Source organism: Ranitomeya variabilis, chromosome 1 (assembly GCF_051348905.1).
Source record: "Ranitomeya variabilis isolate aRanVar5 chromosome 1, aRanVar5.hap1, whole genome shotgun sequence".
In the NCBI taxonomy this organism is placed as follows: Eukaryota; Metazoa; Chordata; class Amphibia; order Anura; family Dendrobatidae; genus Ranitomeya; species Ranitomeya variabilis.
The window spans coordinates 141,177,947-141,191,382 of NC_135232.1; the positions used below are offsets into that span (position 1 = coordinate 141,177,947).

The 13,436-nt window shown below is 41.3% G+C and overlaps 1 protein-coding gene across 3 annotated transcripts in view; it reads left to right on the top strand.

Moving 5' to 3' along the window:
• The first annotated feature begins 4,215 nt into the window (after positions 1-4,215).
• The window catches only part of FAM81B (family with sequence similarity 81 member B), a 159,343-nt gene continuing 150,122 nt past the window's right edge, over positions 4,216-13,436 (top strand). Inside the window, exons 1-2 of one of the 3 annotated variants that reach the window (XM_077289303.1) lie at positions 4,216-4,355; positions 10,506-10,571. In XM_077289303.1, coding sequence (XP_077145418.1) covers positions 10,528-10,571 — 44 coding nt within the window. In that variant the 5' untranslated portion in view covers positions 4,216-4,355; positions 10,506-10,527. Of the gene's footprint in view, positions 4,356-4,522; positions 4,586-9,835; positions 9,901-10,505; positions 10,572-13,436 lie in introns of those variants that run through there. The other 2 variants (XM_077289313.1, XM_077289321.1) reach the window with 2 other exon arrangements.

The window sequence follows — 13,436 nt, forward strand, 5'->3', positions numbered from 1 at the left end:
CCTCCCCCCTATCAGGGACTTTTGCAGGGACCTATGAGTTATACAGGGAAATTTGACTTCCTGTTTCTGCACAGAGCTGAAAAAGATTATTATTATTATTTATTATTCAGTTAGTCAGTTTTTAATCACACGTTGTTATAGACCTACTGTAATGGAAAAGAGAAGAATTAGCTTGGTATTAGTACACAGTGCTATATAATGATGACTGTAATATATTGAGAGGATACAAATTTTGACGGGAGTGCTTCTTTAAAATCAGTGATGTGAATGACAACCTTTGAGAATTTTCTTTTTATTAGCAGAAATATATCAAAGTTTTAAAAATAGAATGGAATTCAACATTTTGTATTCAGGAATTTGTTCAAAACCAAAGACAAGGGTAAAGGTTTATCCTAACTTCCTCACAGAAGAATATTAACCAGTGAGATTAACCTATTCATCTGTGCAATAGTTGTTTCAGTTTCCAGGTACAGTTTAAAAAAAAAAGGCATCAGGAGCCTTATGAGAACAATAATATTCACCGAGTTAAGAGCACAAGAGATTATGGGATAGCATGCCTGATTAGAGTCTGGGACCACTTAAACTGTGATTTGCATGTTTGTAAATTTGGGCTTTATATGTCACCAGGGATCTTTGTGATGGAAATAAGTGGGACAATGTGTACAAAGAGCAAAGTCCACATGTTCATGAATGGAAAAAGAATCATTGCAAGTGAAAGATTTCTTTCTCCTTGTAATGACTCAGAGAAAGAACTAAAGATAATGGCCCACATTTACTGATAAGGTTGCACCAGAAATCTTGCATAGGTTGAACTTTATTTTTTAGTACATGTCAATTTAGACAAATTTGTTAAAGAGAACCTGGTTTAAGGATTTTATACCCCAAACTCATGGCATGTATTTAATTTGCTTTAATGCTAATTAAACCTTTACTTTTCATGTATAAATCCATTGCTGAAATTGTATGCTAATGATTTGTAAGCGCAGTGGGGTGGGCACTGCAGATACAGCTCTCCTGCCTCTCTCCCTATTCCCCACTTATTGCTTCCTTTCTATGATTGACAGGTCACAGAAAAATGAATGAGTCGGCAGTCAGGGACAGGAGGCAACCTGCCGGTGGAGTAGAGGGGAGAAAGGGCAGTAGAGCTGTAAGTGCAGGACTCACCTCACTGCACTTAGAAATCATTAATATACAATTTCAACTATTAATTTCTATAAATCAGCAAACAGATTTCTACATGAAAGGTACATTATTTACTCAGCATTAAAGCACATTTAGACACATGTCATGAGTTTGAGGTTTAAAATCCCTACAACAGGTTCCCTTTAGTCAAGGAGGATTGGTGCTACCTTAGACAGAACATGGAGGCATCTATGCCAGTTACTGTATTAGCCATAGTACAACTAAAGAATCAACTGAAAACCAACCCAAACTACAAACCCAAATAAAACCACCCATCTATCCCAAACATCCAAAACTTCAGTGTATACAATATCATCAGTGCTAAACAAAATTGAAACCAGTTTTACATTTGATTTTATTGTGAATTTTTGCTAAAATTAAAATAATAAAAACATCTACAGTTTTTCTCATTTTAGTTATGGTGTACCTATATGTTAAAAAGGAAATATTTCATCATCCAGCAGGTAGGGAACATCAAGAGGGCTATCAATCCCATTAAAGATAGCAGTCTGCAAGAGAAAGAGGGCTTACAATTGAGTCTTGGTGCAGAGATGGCTTTACTGCTTCTTCTACTTTGTTCTTACTACCAACCAATTACTAAACGTGCTTTTCTCCATCACCATAGACCCAGATCACCTTAGCAAACGTAATTTATTCCAGTCCCTGTCTAATGCAGGTGACTAAAGAGCAGTCACACTGCATCCTAAGGTTTGTAGTACACACAGAGGACCATTCATCGCTGCCAGATAAACTCACTCAATGTGATCTGGGCGATATGTACTAGAGATGAGATAATTGAAATGCAGGACTCTGGTCCATTAGGCAAGTCAGTGGTTAATAGCTGCTGGCCTGAAGCCCTACAAACTGGCAGGTAGGAGGAGGTGGTTCCCAGGGTTCCCATCCTGTGGCACTTTTCTTAATATGTAAATGAGCTGTTAAGATCTATGGGCCGAACACTGATCTCCCTGAGAATCCTCTCTGCCTCCAGAGATTATTTTAAAGGAATTATATGAAAGTGGGCGTTACCACTATGAGAGATGTAAGGACTGACAGTCTGCTCTCCTGATCTAAATGTCTCACATTGGTAACTCCCCCTTTTATTTAAAATAAACTCTGGAGGCAGATTCTTGGGGAGATCTATGTCCGGCCCATAGATCTTAACAGCTATTTTACATATTAAGAAAAATGTGGATTCCTTAGGGAATAAGACATCTGATCACAGATATCAAGGTATCATTTTATTCAGCTTCCTATGACCGGCATGCCCATATAGACGGCTTAATTGGGTTGATCTTATGAGCAAGCAGACACCTTTTAAAGGGAACCAGTCATTTGAATCATGCTACCCAAACCACGGGCAGCATGAATCAGAGCCTGGCTACATGATTGTAGGGATTTTGCATGTAATATATAATGTTGCTCTCGGTATATCAGCGTCCTAGCAAACTGGTGGAATTTCTTTCCCTGTATTTTCACTGTGAAGCATTTTTTCGAACTCTTTGGCCTTTGCTGCTAGTACAGTTTTCACGCATCTTTCTTGACTTTTTTCCTACCTCTATAGTAACATAGTAACATAGTTAGCAAGGCCGAAAAAAGACATTTATCCATCCAGTTCAGCCTATATTCTGTCAGAATAAATCCCCAGATCTATGTCCTTCTAAAGAACCTAATAACTGTAAGATACTATATTGTTACGCTCCAGGAAGACATCCAGGCCTCTCTTGAACCCCTCAACTGAGTTCGCCATCACCACCTCCTCAGGCAAAGAATTCCAGATTCTGACTGCCCTAACAGTAAAGAATCCTCCTCCATGTTGGTGGAAAAACCTCTTCCCCAGACGCAGAGAATGCACCGTTGTGACCATCACCTTCCTTGGTATAAACAGGATATAGGATTAGCCCTACCTATTACTCTCCTATCCCTTTATCTTTTTACCTGTACAACATTTCAGCTGTGTTTCTCCCCTATTCATTGGAGGCTTTTTTGCCCTGTCTTTTTAATTGTTTTGATATGTTGCTATTCAATAAAATGACTGATTGTTTTATTATCCTAGTAGGAATCACTTCTTATCTAATGATATTTCCCCGTTAGTTAAAAAAAAAATATTAAAAGCAAAGCCATAGAAAGAGGAATTCAATTGTCCCCCAAAATTAAAGAACTAACACAGCAAAAATGGGCAACAGTATTTACTTGCCCATGCCTCAGAAACGTGTGCACTATCAGGGTGCAGCAAACACACTTAATAAAGATGGAGGCAACACAGGTGCAAAATACTGATGAGACAACCATTCACAACCTACCAATTCATGGAGGGGGTGATTGTTTAATATTGAAATTGTGCACAAAAGAGGCTTGTATAGAGCGCTGGTCACACACAGGTAGTGCACAGTGTCTGGCTTACAGCCTATTAGTGAAGCACATACCATTAGATAAGGAAGACTGCCCAGTACTATCTAAGTGCACCCCATGGCGACAGACACCCTAGTTTACAAGGCCAAAATTGATGTCCTTGGCTGCACCCTAAATAAAAATATAACGTGCAAAAAAAAATAAATAATTCACGAGCTATTGGTCGATATTTTTTCCAAAATACACAAACTTGCAACCCACGACAATGGTCCTCATTCTTGCGAGTTACAACTCTAAAATGAACAACAAAGCCACAGAAAGAGAAATTCAATTTCACCCCAAAATTCAATAATTAACACGGCAAAAAAGGGCAGCAGTATTTACCTGCCCAGGTCTCAGATACTAATGCGATCCTGATAGTGTAGAGAAAAATATACCTGGCTGCAATTGTGCGGGATCTGATTCATGCTTTCCGTAGTCTGGGAAACACAAATCAAGTTACACGTTCCTTTTATATGACAAAATATTCTTTACTACATCACCTTGAAATCTAAGGAACCTAATTAAAGTTTTACATTAAGCTTTAGCATAAATAAAATATTCAGTAAGGTCCCAGTGGTGTCAGTATATAAGTGCAGACACTCCACACTTACTGCGGTCCTATAGACTGCTCTATTGTGTGGCTGCCATTCCTGTAGCCTGGTAACTGCAGTAAACACAAGCTGACAGCAGACTACTGAGAGGGCTATGAAAGCTGATGCTGGGGTGAGGGAAGCCTGGTCCTGCTGGGTCATGTCAGGACTGTCACCTGCACACAAATAAAGGTAATGTGTATGTGATCTCCATATTAGACTTATATGTGAGGACGTGGTGCTATTTCTCCGGCCTCCATATCTGTGCTGTGGATTGCTGGTTGCTGTTTACTTGTGTAAGAGATTAGAGAAAGTTTCCTCCATAGAACAAGTTTGGTTACTTTGTTGTCTCCAGGAAACCTTGATGCACATTGTGAGATAAGGCAGGGTCACCACAATCTGAGCTGAGCGCAGGAGCTGAGGTAAATTGCTGCTTGTCCTAATGACTTTATATTATTCATTTATTAACTACAAAACTAAAATACTAAATTGGTGCTAGGTCTAGGCCTTGGACTCCCATTTTCTTGTTTTCTGTTGAATTACTCCATTTTCTTTGCTTCTTACTGAGATGATGGCATGCCAGTCAGAAGACCCGGATTCTTCATGCACCGCTTTTGCTAGATAACAGGGCAGATTCACCAGTTTGTTTGGGACCGGCATGTAATGTCGCATCAGGTTTTTAGGATACTTCTTGTTAAGGGGTGTGACTTAGATGAAAAGGCTAAGGTTTTAATGAAACACTCTGCTCCAAATTGTGTGAAAATTATAGATGAGCAAATTGAATTTGCCACTAATGTCAGGAAAATTTTAGGCTTGCCAGAATTCAGGTTTTTCATAATACAGTTCATACAAATCCAGCTGTCCACCATTTTGCTGGCATCTTTTAAGGCCAGAAAGTTGTTACAAAATATTACCTGCCCTAGGCCTGCCCGTCACGAGTCCTGCTGTGCCAGCTCCCCACCTGGCTCTCTGTTCTTTGCTTGGGATTCTTCTGGCCTCCGGTCTGAGCTGGGTCTCATGTGGCCTGAATATCCAAAGCAAAGACCAGCAGACTGGCCAGGGACCTGCGGCAGCAGGACTAGTGAGCGGTAGGACTAGTGAGCGGTAGGACTGGGGAGCGGTAGGACTGGGGAGCGGCAGGCTTAGGACAGAGCATAATCTTTTAACATGTTCTTTCCGTCTGACTGTTATACGTTGGGGGACTAAAAAGACATAGGAGCTGAATAATGACATTTCTAGGCACTTTCAATTAATATAGAAATGGTTCAGTCTGAATTGAATTTTTTAGATCAATTTGGACTAATCGAAACCAGAAAATAAATATAAAAATGTTTGTATTTCTAAGCAGAGAGCTTAAAATCTTTATTTGTTGGCAGGCCAATGTATGTCTGCCTCTATGATCTTTTCATTGTTAGTCTATATTTATGTAATCTTAAATGCATTATTTTCAGGTTTATCTTTTTCTTGTTTTTTATATAGTGGTAACATAATCTTGGCTGCAGTACACAAATTTACATAATTCACATCAGCTTCTATCCCCATTGGGGTGCACAAACTAAATTCCTTATCTAAAAAATACACACTACAGCCAATTTCATAGGAACCTGATTATCCTATCAGTGAAATTTTGGAGGATGGGAAGAAATTCATACAAACACGTGAAGAATATACAACTATGCAAATACTGCCCTTGGTGAGATTCGAATCCTGAAACCACACATAAATCTTGCCATTTACATTCTACTATAGTCTGTCCCAACACAATAACAGATAAATAGATAGATAGATAGATAGATAGATAGATAGATAGATAGATAGATAGATAGATAGATAAACACATACTGACTGCCTCTATTTCAGCCAGAGGGCTCCAGAAGACAATAGACTAAGGTACCGTCACACTCAGCAACTTTGCAAAGAGAACGACAACAATCCGTGACGTTCCAGCGTCCTGGATAGCGATCTCGTTGTGTTTGACACGCAGCAGCGATCTGGATCCCGCTGTGCCATCGCTGGTCGGAGCTAGAAGTCCAGAACTTTATTTCGTCGCCAGGTCGGCGTGTATCGTCATGTTTGACATCAAAAGCAACGACGCCAGCAACGAGCATAGGGGGCGTCACAGCGTCTCCTTCTAGCCAGTCGGTACACTCCGGTTGTTTGACATGGAGCTAACAACCTGTGAGAACGATAAGCGAGTCGCCGTTACGTCACAGGATCGCTCCTGCATCGTTCTGGAGTTGCTGTGTTTGATGTCTCTACAGCGACCTAAACAGGTCGGCTCGTTGTCTATATCGCCGCAGTGTCACTGAGTGTGACGGTACCTTAAGAAATCGTCAGAGTTTCTTCTAGAAAACTTGGACAATTTTTTCTAATTTTCATCGGTGTGCCATCCATGTGTTCTTTTTTTACGTCAGTGTGACACCCATGTGATGTCAGTGTATGATCTGTATTCAAATATTTATGCTAAAAAATGTACATGATCAAATTCAGTTTCCTAGGTTTATATCAGGAATGTATCCGTAAATATCGGATGTCACTCGGAAGTTCGTGTAGGATCTGATGCTTTATTATGCTCCCATAGACTTGAATGGGTGACTCTCATTCGAGACTCGGAAGAAAGTAGTGCATGGTGCTTTTTTTTTCCTCATAGATGGTAGGACTGAGTAAAAAATAGTTCATGTGAACAGCTTTATTTAATGACATGTGTCAGTGTGTTGTCCTTGTGCTATTCCATTAAAAATCAGACAGTACATGTTTGATTTATATGCTTGTCTGCATGAACCCTAAGGCTGTTTTTAATTAATGCTGGATCCTTCCTGCCCTTTATATTTGTAGGCTTTTAGCCCGGTAGAGGCATGTCTGATAAATATTAGGTTAGGGCCCATCAAAGAATGGGGGCGTTCTTGAATTGGCCAATTTAAGCACTAAGCACCTTCATATTTATAAGTATACTAGATGGTGGCCCGATTCTAACGCATCGGGTATTCTAGAATATGCATGTCCACATAGTATATAGCACAGCCATGTAGTATATTGCCCAGCCACGTAGTATATTGCCCAGCCACGTAGTATATTCGCCAGTTACGTAGTATATTGCCCAGTCATGTAGTATATTGCCCAGCCACGTAGGATATTGCCCAGTCACGTAGTATATTGTCCAGCCACGTAGTATATTGCCCAGCCACATAGTATACAGCACAGAGCCACGTAGTATATTGCCCAGTGACGTAGTATATTGCCCAGCCACGTAGTATATTGCCCAGCCACGTAGTATACAGCACAGAGCCACGTAGTATATTGCCCAGCAACGTAGTATGTAGTATATTGCTCAGCCACGTAGTATATTGCCCAGTCACGTAGTATATTGCCCAGCCACGTAGTATATTGCACAGCCCACACAGTATATTGCCCAGCCCACGTAGTATATAGCAATGTGGGCATCATATCCCTGTTAAAAAAAAAAAAAAGTTATATACTCACCTTCTGGAGCCTCCGGATCCAAGAGAAGCGGTTACCGACGCTGCTCGTGCGCTCCGGTCTCAAGAGTGCATTGCGGTCTCGCGAGATGATGATGTAGCGGTCTCGCGAGACCGCTACGTCATCATCTCGCGAGATCGCAGCATGGACCGGTTACCGGAGCGTCGTGAGCGGGAAAGGCCTGTGGTCAATCCGGGGGCCGACGGACGGTGAGTATATAACGATTTTTTTTTTTTTATTATTATTTTTAACATTGGATCGTTTTACTATTCATGCTGCATAGGCAGCATGAATAGTAAAAAGTTGGTCACACAGGGTTAATAGCAGCAGTAACGGAGTGCATTACACCGCGGCATAATGCTGTCCGTTACCGCTGCCATTAACCCTGTGTGAGGGCAGACTGGAGGGGAGTACGGAGCGGGCACTGACTGTGGGGAGGAAGGAGCAGCCATTTTTCCGCCGGACTGTGCCCGTCGCTGATTGGTCGTGGCTGTTTTGCCACGACCAGTCAGCGACTTGGATTACATGACAGACAGAGGCTGCGACCAATGAATATCCATGACAGACAGAAGGACAGACAGACAGATGGAAGTGACCCTTAGACAATTATATAGTAGATTACATGCAGCAGTAATTCAGTCCAAATTTCATATATTCAATGCTTGCCTTCATCTTAGCGCTTACAGAGTGCTGCTATATTGTTTTGTTTAGATAGATGTTAGATGATAGATAATATATAGATAGATTAAGGATTACGCTCCCTCGCCCATCATTCCCCTGTCAGCGTCTGACGTCACTGACGCTGACACTGACAAGGTCGCGATGACGTCAGTACTCGGCGCACGCTGTACGAAGATGTGCAGGCGCTCCGAGCAACGCGGGAACAACAAGGAGGAATAGAGGTGAGTATTGGATTTATTTTTTTTTATCGGGGTGCATTATACTATACTGGCTGCCTAATGGGGGTGCATTATACTATACTGGCTGCCTATGGGGGTGCATTATACTATACTGGCTGCCTATGGGGGTGCATTATACTATACAGGCTGCCTATGGGGGTGCATTATACTATACAGGCTACCTATGGGGGTGCATTATACTATACAGGCTGACTATGGGGGTGTATTATACTATACAGGCTGCCTATGGGAAGTGCATTATACTATACAGGCCGATAGGGAGTGCATTATACTATACAGGCCTATGGGGAATGCATTATACTATACAGGCCTATGGTGAATGCATTATACTTTACAGTCCTATTGGGAGTGCATTATACTATACAGGCCTATGGGAAGTGCATTATACTATATAGGTCTATGGGGGTGCCTTATACTATGCAGGCCTATAGGGGGTGCATTATACTATACAGGCCTATGGGGAGAGCATTATACTATACTGGCTGCCTACGGGGGTGCATTATACTACACAGGCTGCCTATGGGGAATGCATTATACTATACAGGCCTGTAGGGAGTGCATTATACTATACAGGCTTATGGAGAGTGAGTTATAGTATACAGGGCTATAGGGAGTGCATTATACTATACAGGCCTATGGGGCATGCATTATACTATACAGGCCTATGGGACTGCATTATAATATACCGGCCTATGGGGAGAGCATTATACTATATATATTCTGGCACTTTATACTACATAGAAACTATCTAGGGGGCCATCACACAGTGTTGGGGCCATCAAGCAGTTTGGGGGCTACTAAAGGGCAAGTATACTGTGTGGGGGTAAATTACAGTGAGGAGGCATCATGTTATGTATAAGAGAGCTTCTTACTGTGTATAGGGGAGCTGTACAGGGTGGAGACTCGGGACATTATTAAATGTAAAGTGGGCACTTATTGTTATAGGGTAACTCAGGTTACTGTGACTGTCAAAGGGGCACACAGGGCATTATTACTTTCTAGTTCTAGGGGGCAAAATGTGGGCACTGTTTTCTAGAACACTTGCACCCATCATTACTATATTATAGAGGGTTGCTTTAGAATTTAGAGGGCACAGAGAACCGCACAGCAGGTGCAGTAATAGGGACACATACGGCAGCAGCGGCTCAGCATTGGGGTACCAGTAGGATGAGGAGTTTGTGCAGGTTGGGAATAGATGCTGATGGCTGAAAATATGAGAAGTGAAATGTGTCTTTGTTGTAATCTCTGCAGACGAGTCCTGTGTAGAAAAAGTTGTGTCGGTCTGGGCCAGATGGAAAAGACCGGAAAAGTTAACAACTCCATAAGAAAGAACGTCAGCTGTAAGTCACCATCTGTAACTGTGCTGTGATCTCTTATATGTTCCGCAGGACTGGTATCTACCACTGACCATATGGAGGTAATATCAATATTGGTCTTTGTATAGAGATTATTTTCACCAACACCGCAGTCACCTCCTGAGGATCTCCTCCACTATTAGTGTGCGTCACTCAGTTGTAATCAAGGTTACCTGGTTTGGGGCCCACTCAGAAGCTTCGCCCCCCGTGAACCAAAACCCTAGCTATGCCTCTGAAATAGATAGATACATAATAGATAGATAGATAGATAGATAGATAGATAGATAGATAGATAGATAGATAGATTAGATAGATAGATAGATAGATAGATCTGGTTGCTCCGAGCATTAACCTGCATTCCCTGAGCACTATCTTGTGCTCGCATGCATACTGGAGATGTGCTATATCCTCCTCCTGGGAGCTGATAATTAATACTTAATGTGTAATTATTTCTGGAGAGCACATTAGAGCTTTTTCTGGGTGTTATGAGGAATGGAGAGGGACAATGCTGATTGTGCAGTTCTTTTCTCATTGTAATCACAGATTTTGGTGTAAAGAGGAATTGTAATTTCTATATTTGTTTTCTTTAGAGAACAGTACAGCAGAAGTAAAATGTCAAGAGAAAACACTGTGCAGCTTGTCCCCTATCCTGACAGGTAAGAGTGCTTCTAGACATTTTCCAAGGAAATATTCATTATGGCGCTATGGCAAAGAGATTACGAATTTTACCTTTGAACAATTATTATACTTAGTAATAATAACTATATAATAATATTAATATGTTGGAGAAGTTGAATGTGACTTTGGGCTTCACAGTGACAAGTTTGTGGTATGCATAATATAGTTACATTATCTAGGTCTTCATTATATAGTACTGTGCAAAAGTTTTAGGCAGATGTGGAAAAAATGCTGTAAAGTAAGAATGCTTTAAAAAATAGAAGTGCCATCAGTTTATTTTTATCAATAGACAAAATGCAAAGTTAACGGACAAAAGAGAAATCTAGATCTGCTCTGGGACTTGAACAATAAATATGCAGATTGTTGGTCTAATGTGCTGCAATATTCATGCATTACAGCGTATTTGACCTGTCAGTTTTACACTGAAAGGAGGCCCATTAGGACTTGGCTTATGGAAGGGGCTCCCAAGCCACCATACTTATCAGATGTCATTCTTTGACATCCAGTTACCATAAAAACCATCGGCAACCCGTGGCCTTGATGTGGGGTTGCCCCCTCCCTTTCACAACCACCTATAGTGGTGAAAATAAGTACTTGATATACTGCCAAATTTTCAAGTTTTCCCACCTACAAAGAACGGAGAGGTCGGTAATTTTTATTGTAAGTACACTTCAACAGTGAGAAACATAATCTAAAAAAAGCCAGAAAATTGCATTTTAAAACTGCATTTTATTGCATGAAATAAGTATTTGATCCCCTATCAACCAGCAAGAATTCTGGCTCTCCCAGACCTGTTAATTTTTCTTTAAGAAACCTTCCTACTCTGCACTCATTATCTGTATTATTTGCACCTGTTTCAACTCATTACCTGTATAAAAGACACCTGTCCACACAATCAATCACACGCCAACCTCTCCACCATGGCCAGGACCAAAGTGCTGTCTAAGGAATGCAGAGACAAAATTGTATAACTGCACAAGGCTGTGATGGGCTACAGGACAATAGGCAAGCAGCTTGGTGAGAAGGCAACTGTTGGCACAATTATTAGAAAATGGAAAGAAACACAAGATGACTGTCAATCTGCCTCTGTCTGGGGCTCCATGCTGGATCTCGCCTCGTGGGGTAAGGATGATTCTAAGAAAGATCAGGAATCAGCCAAGAACTACATGGGAGGACCTGGTCAATGCTCTGAAGAGAGCTGGAACCACAGTCTCAAACATTACCATTAGAAACACACTACGCCATCATGGATTAAAATCCTGCAAGGCATACAAGGTTGCCCTGCTCATGCCAGCACATGTCCAGGCCCGTTTGAAGTTCGCCAATGACCGTCTAGATGCTCCAGAGGAGGCATGAGAGAAGGTCATGTGGTCAGATGAGACCAAAATAGAACCTTTTGGTATCAACTACACTTGCCCTGTTTGGAGAAAGTAAAAGGATGAGTTCAACCCAAAAAAGACCATCCCAACCACAAAGCATGGTGGAGGGGAACATAAAACTTTGCGGGTGCTTTTCTGTAAAGAGGTCAGTATGACTGCACTTTATTGAAGGGAGGATGGATGAAGTCATATATCGTGAGATTTTGGCCAACAACCTCCTTCCCTCAATAGGAGCATTGAAGATTGATGGAGACTGGGTCTTTCAGCATGACAATGATGTAATGACCAGAAGTCAGAATAAGATCCAGTGGGTCACAAACCGAGATTGAGGCAGAAATCTCAATATTGTCTTTACTAAAATAACAGTAGGGGTGAGATTTAGTATTTGAAAGAAACAGACTGAAATCCCCTTTTTGAATACATTCACTCAGCCGGAGCTGAAATCAATGTGCCAATCCCAAGGTTCCCTTTTTGAGTGTGTTACACTGAGATATAGAATAAATTTACCTGTACAAAAGATCAAATCGGGTACGAAAAAAACTGGTGTAAATTGGCTGAGGTGGTATTATGGGACCCCCTGGGATGGCACATTGAGTATAAATAAATCAAAACCCACAATACAATAATCTATAGATATAACAGGAGCTCTAAAACACTTAATCTAAGGATACCCGGGCATCTATTATTATGGTACAGTTAACCTGAGGGAAGCCTCTACTCAGGCAAATAACTTGCATCGGTTGCAGCCAGTCTCAAGATCTTCAGCACCAAAACAGCTATAGAAAAACAAAGCTCCGCATCTTGTCGGCCAATGCCGAGCCCACACACCGGGGAATTATAGTTCTGTAGCCTCAGGATACGGTACGGGGTAGCACTTCAACGGGGTTTGTCCGGGAGACATTATAGCAGCAAGTCTTCACCCACCAGCTTAAAGACAACTGACAATTAGAAATAGTGTCTGCAGATGGAAAAACTGATAAAAATGCAGTATACAAGTCATATAACAGACAAAAATAATGTTATTCCTCACAGTAGCAGGTACAAACTGAAAAGGGCAAAGGCAATATTTGGGCCCTTTGCACTCCAATACTCACTCATAACGCACCACCAGGCTTCTTGCTGCTTTGGAGGTGCCACCCCCTTACTTGTTGGGCCCCTGCGCGGCTCCGCTGGTTGTACCAATGATATGTCCACCGCTGAATCCTCATTGTATAAATATATTGATCTTAGATACTGTAAGAGGCATAGTGTCACTATCAGTACATAAATGAAAGATTTGCTTCCATGAATTAATATTAAAATTTTCTAGTAAAAAACTTCTATGTATGCACAGGTGTTGCTCTCAACTGTGAGTGCAATAATCCTATTTTCGCTTATTGCGATAATTGCATTTTTCTATCACCTTCTCTAGCTCAGCTAGTCTAAAGACTCAGCGCAATTAATTTGCATTCTCATTAGCTCAAT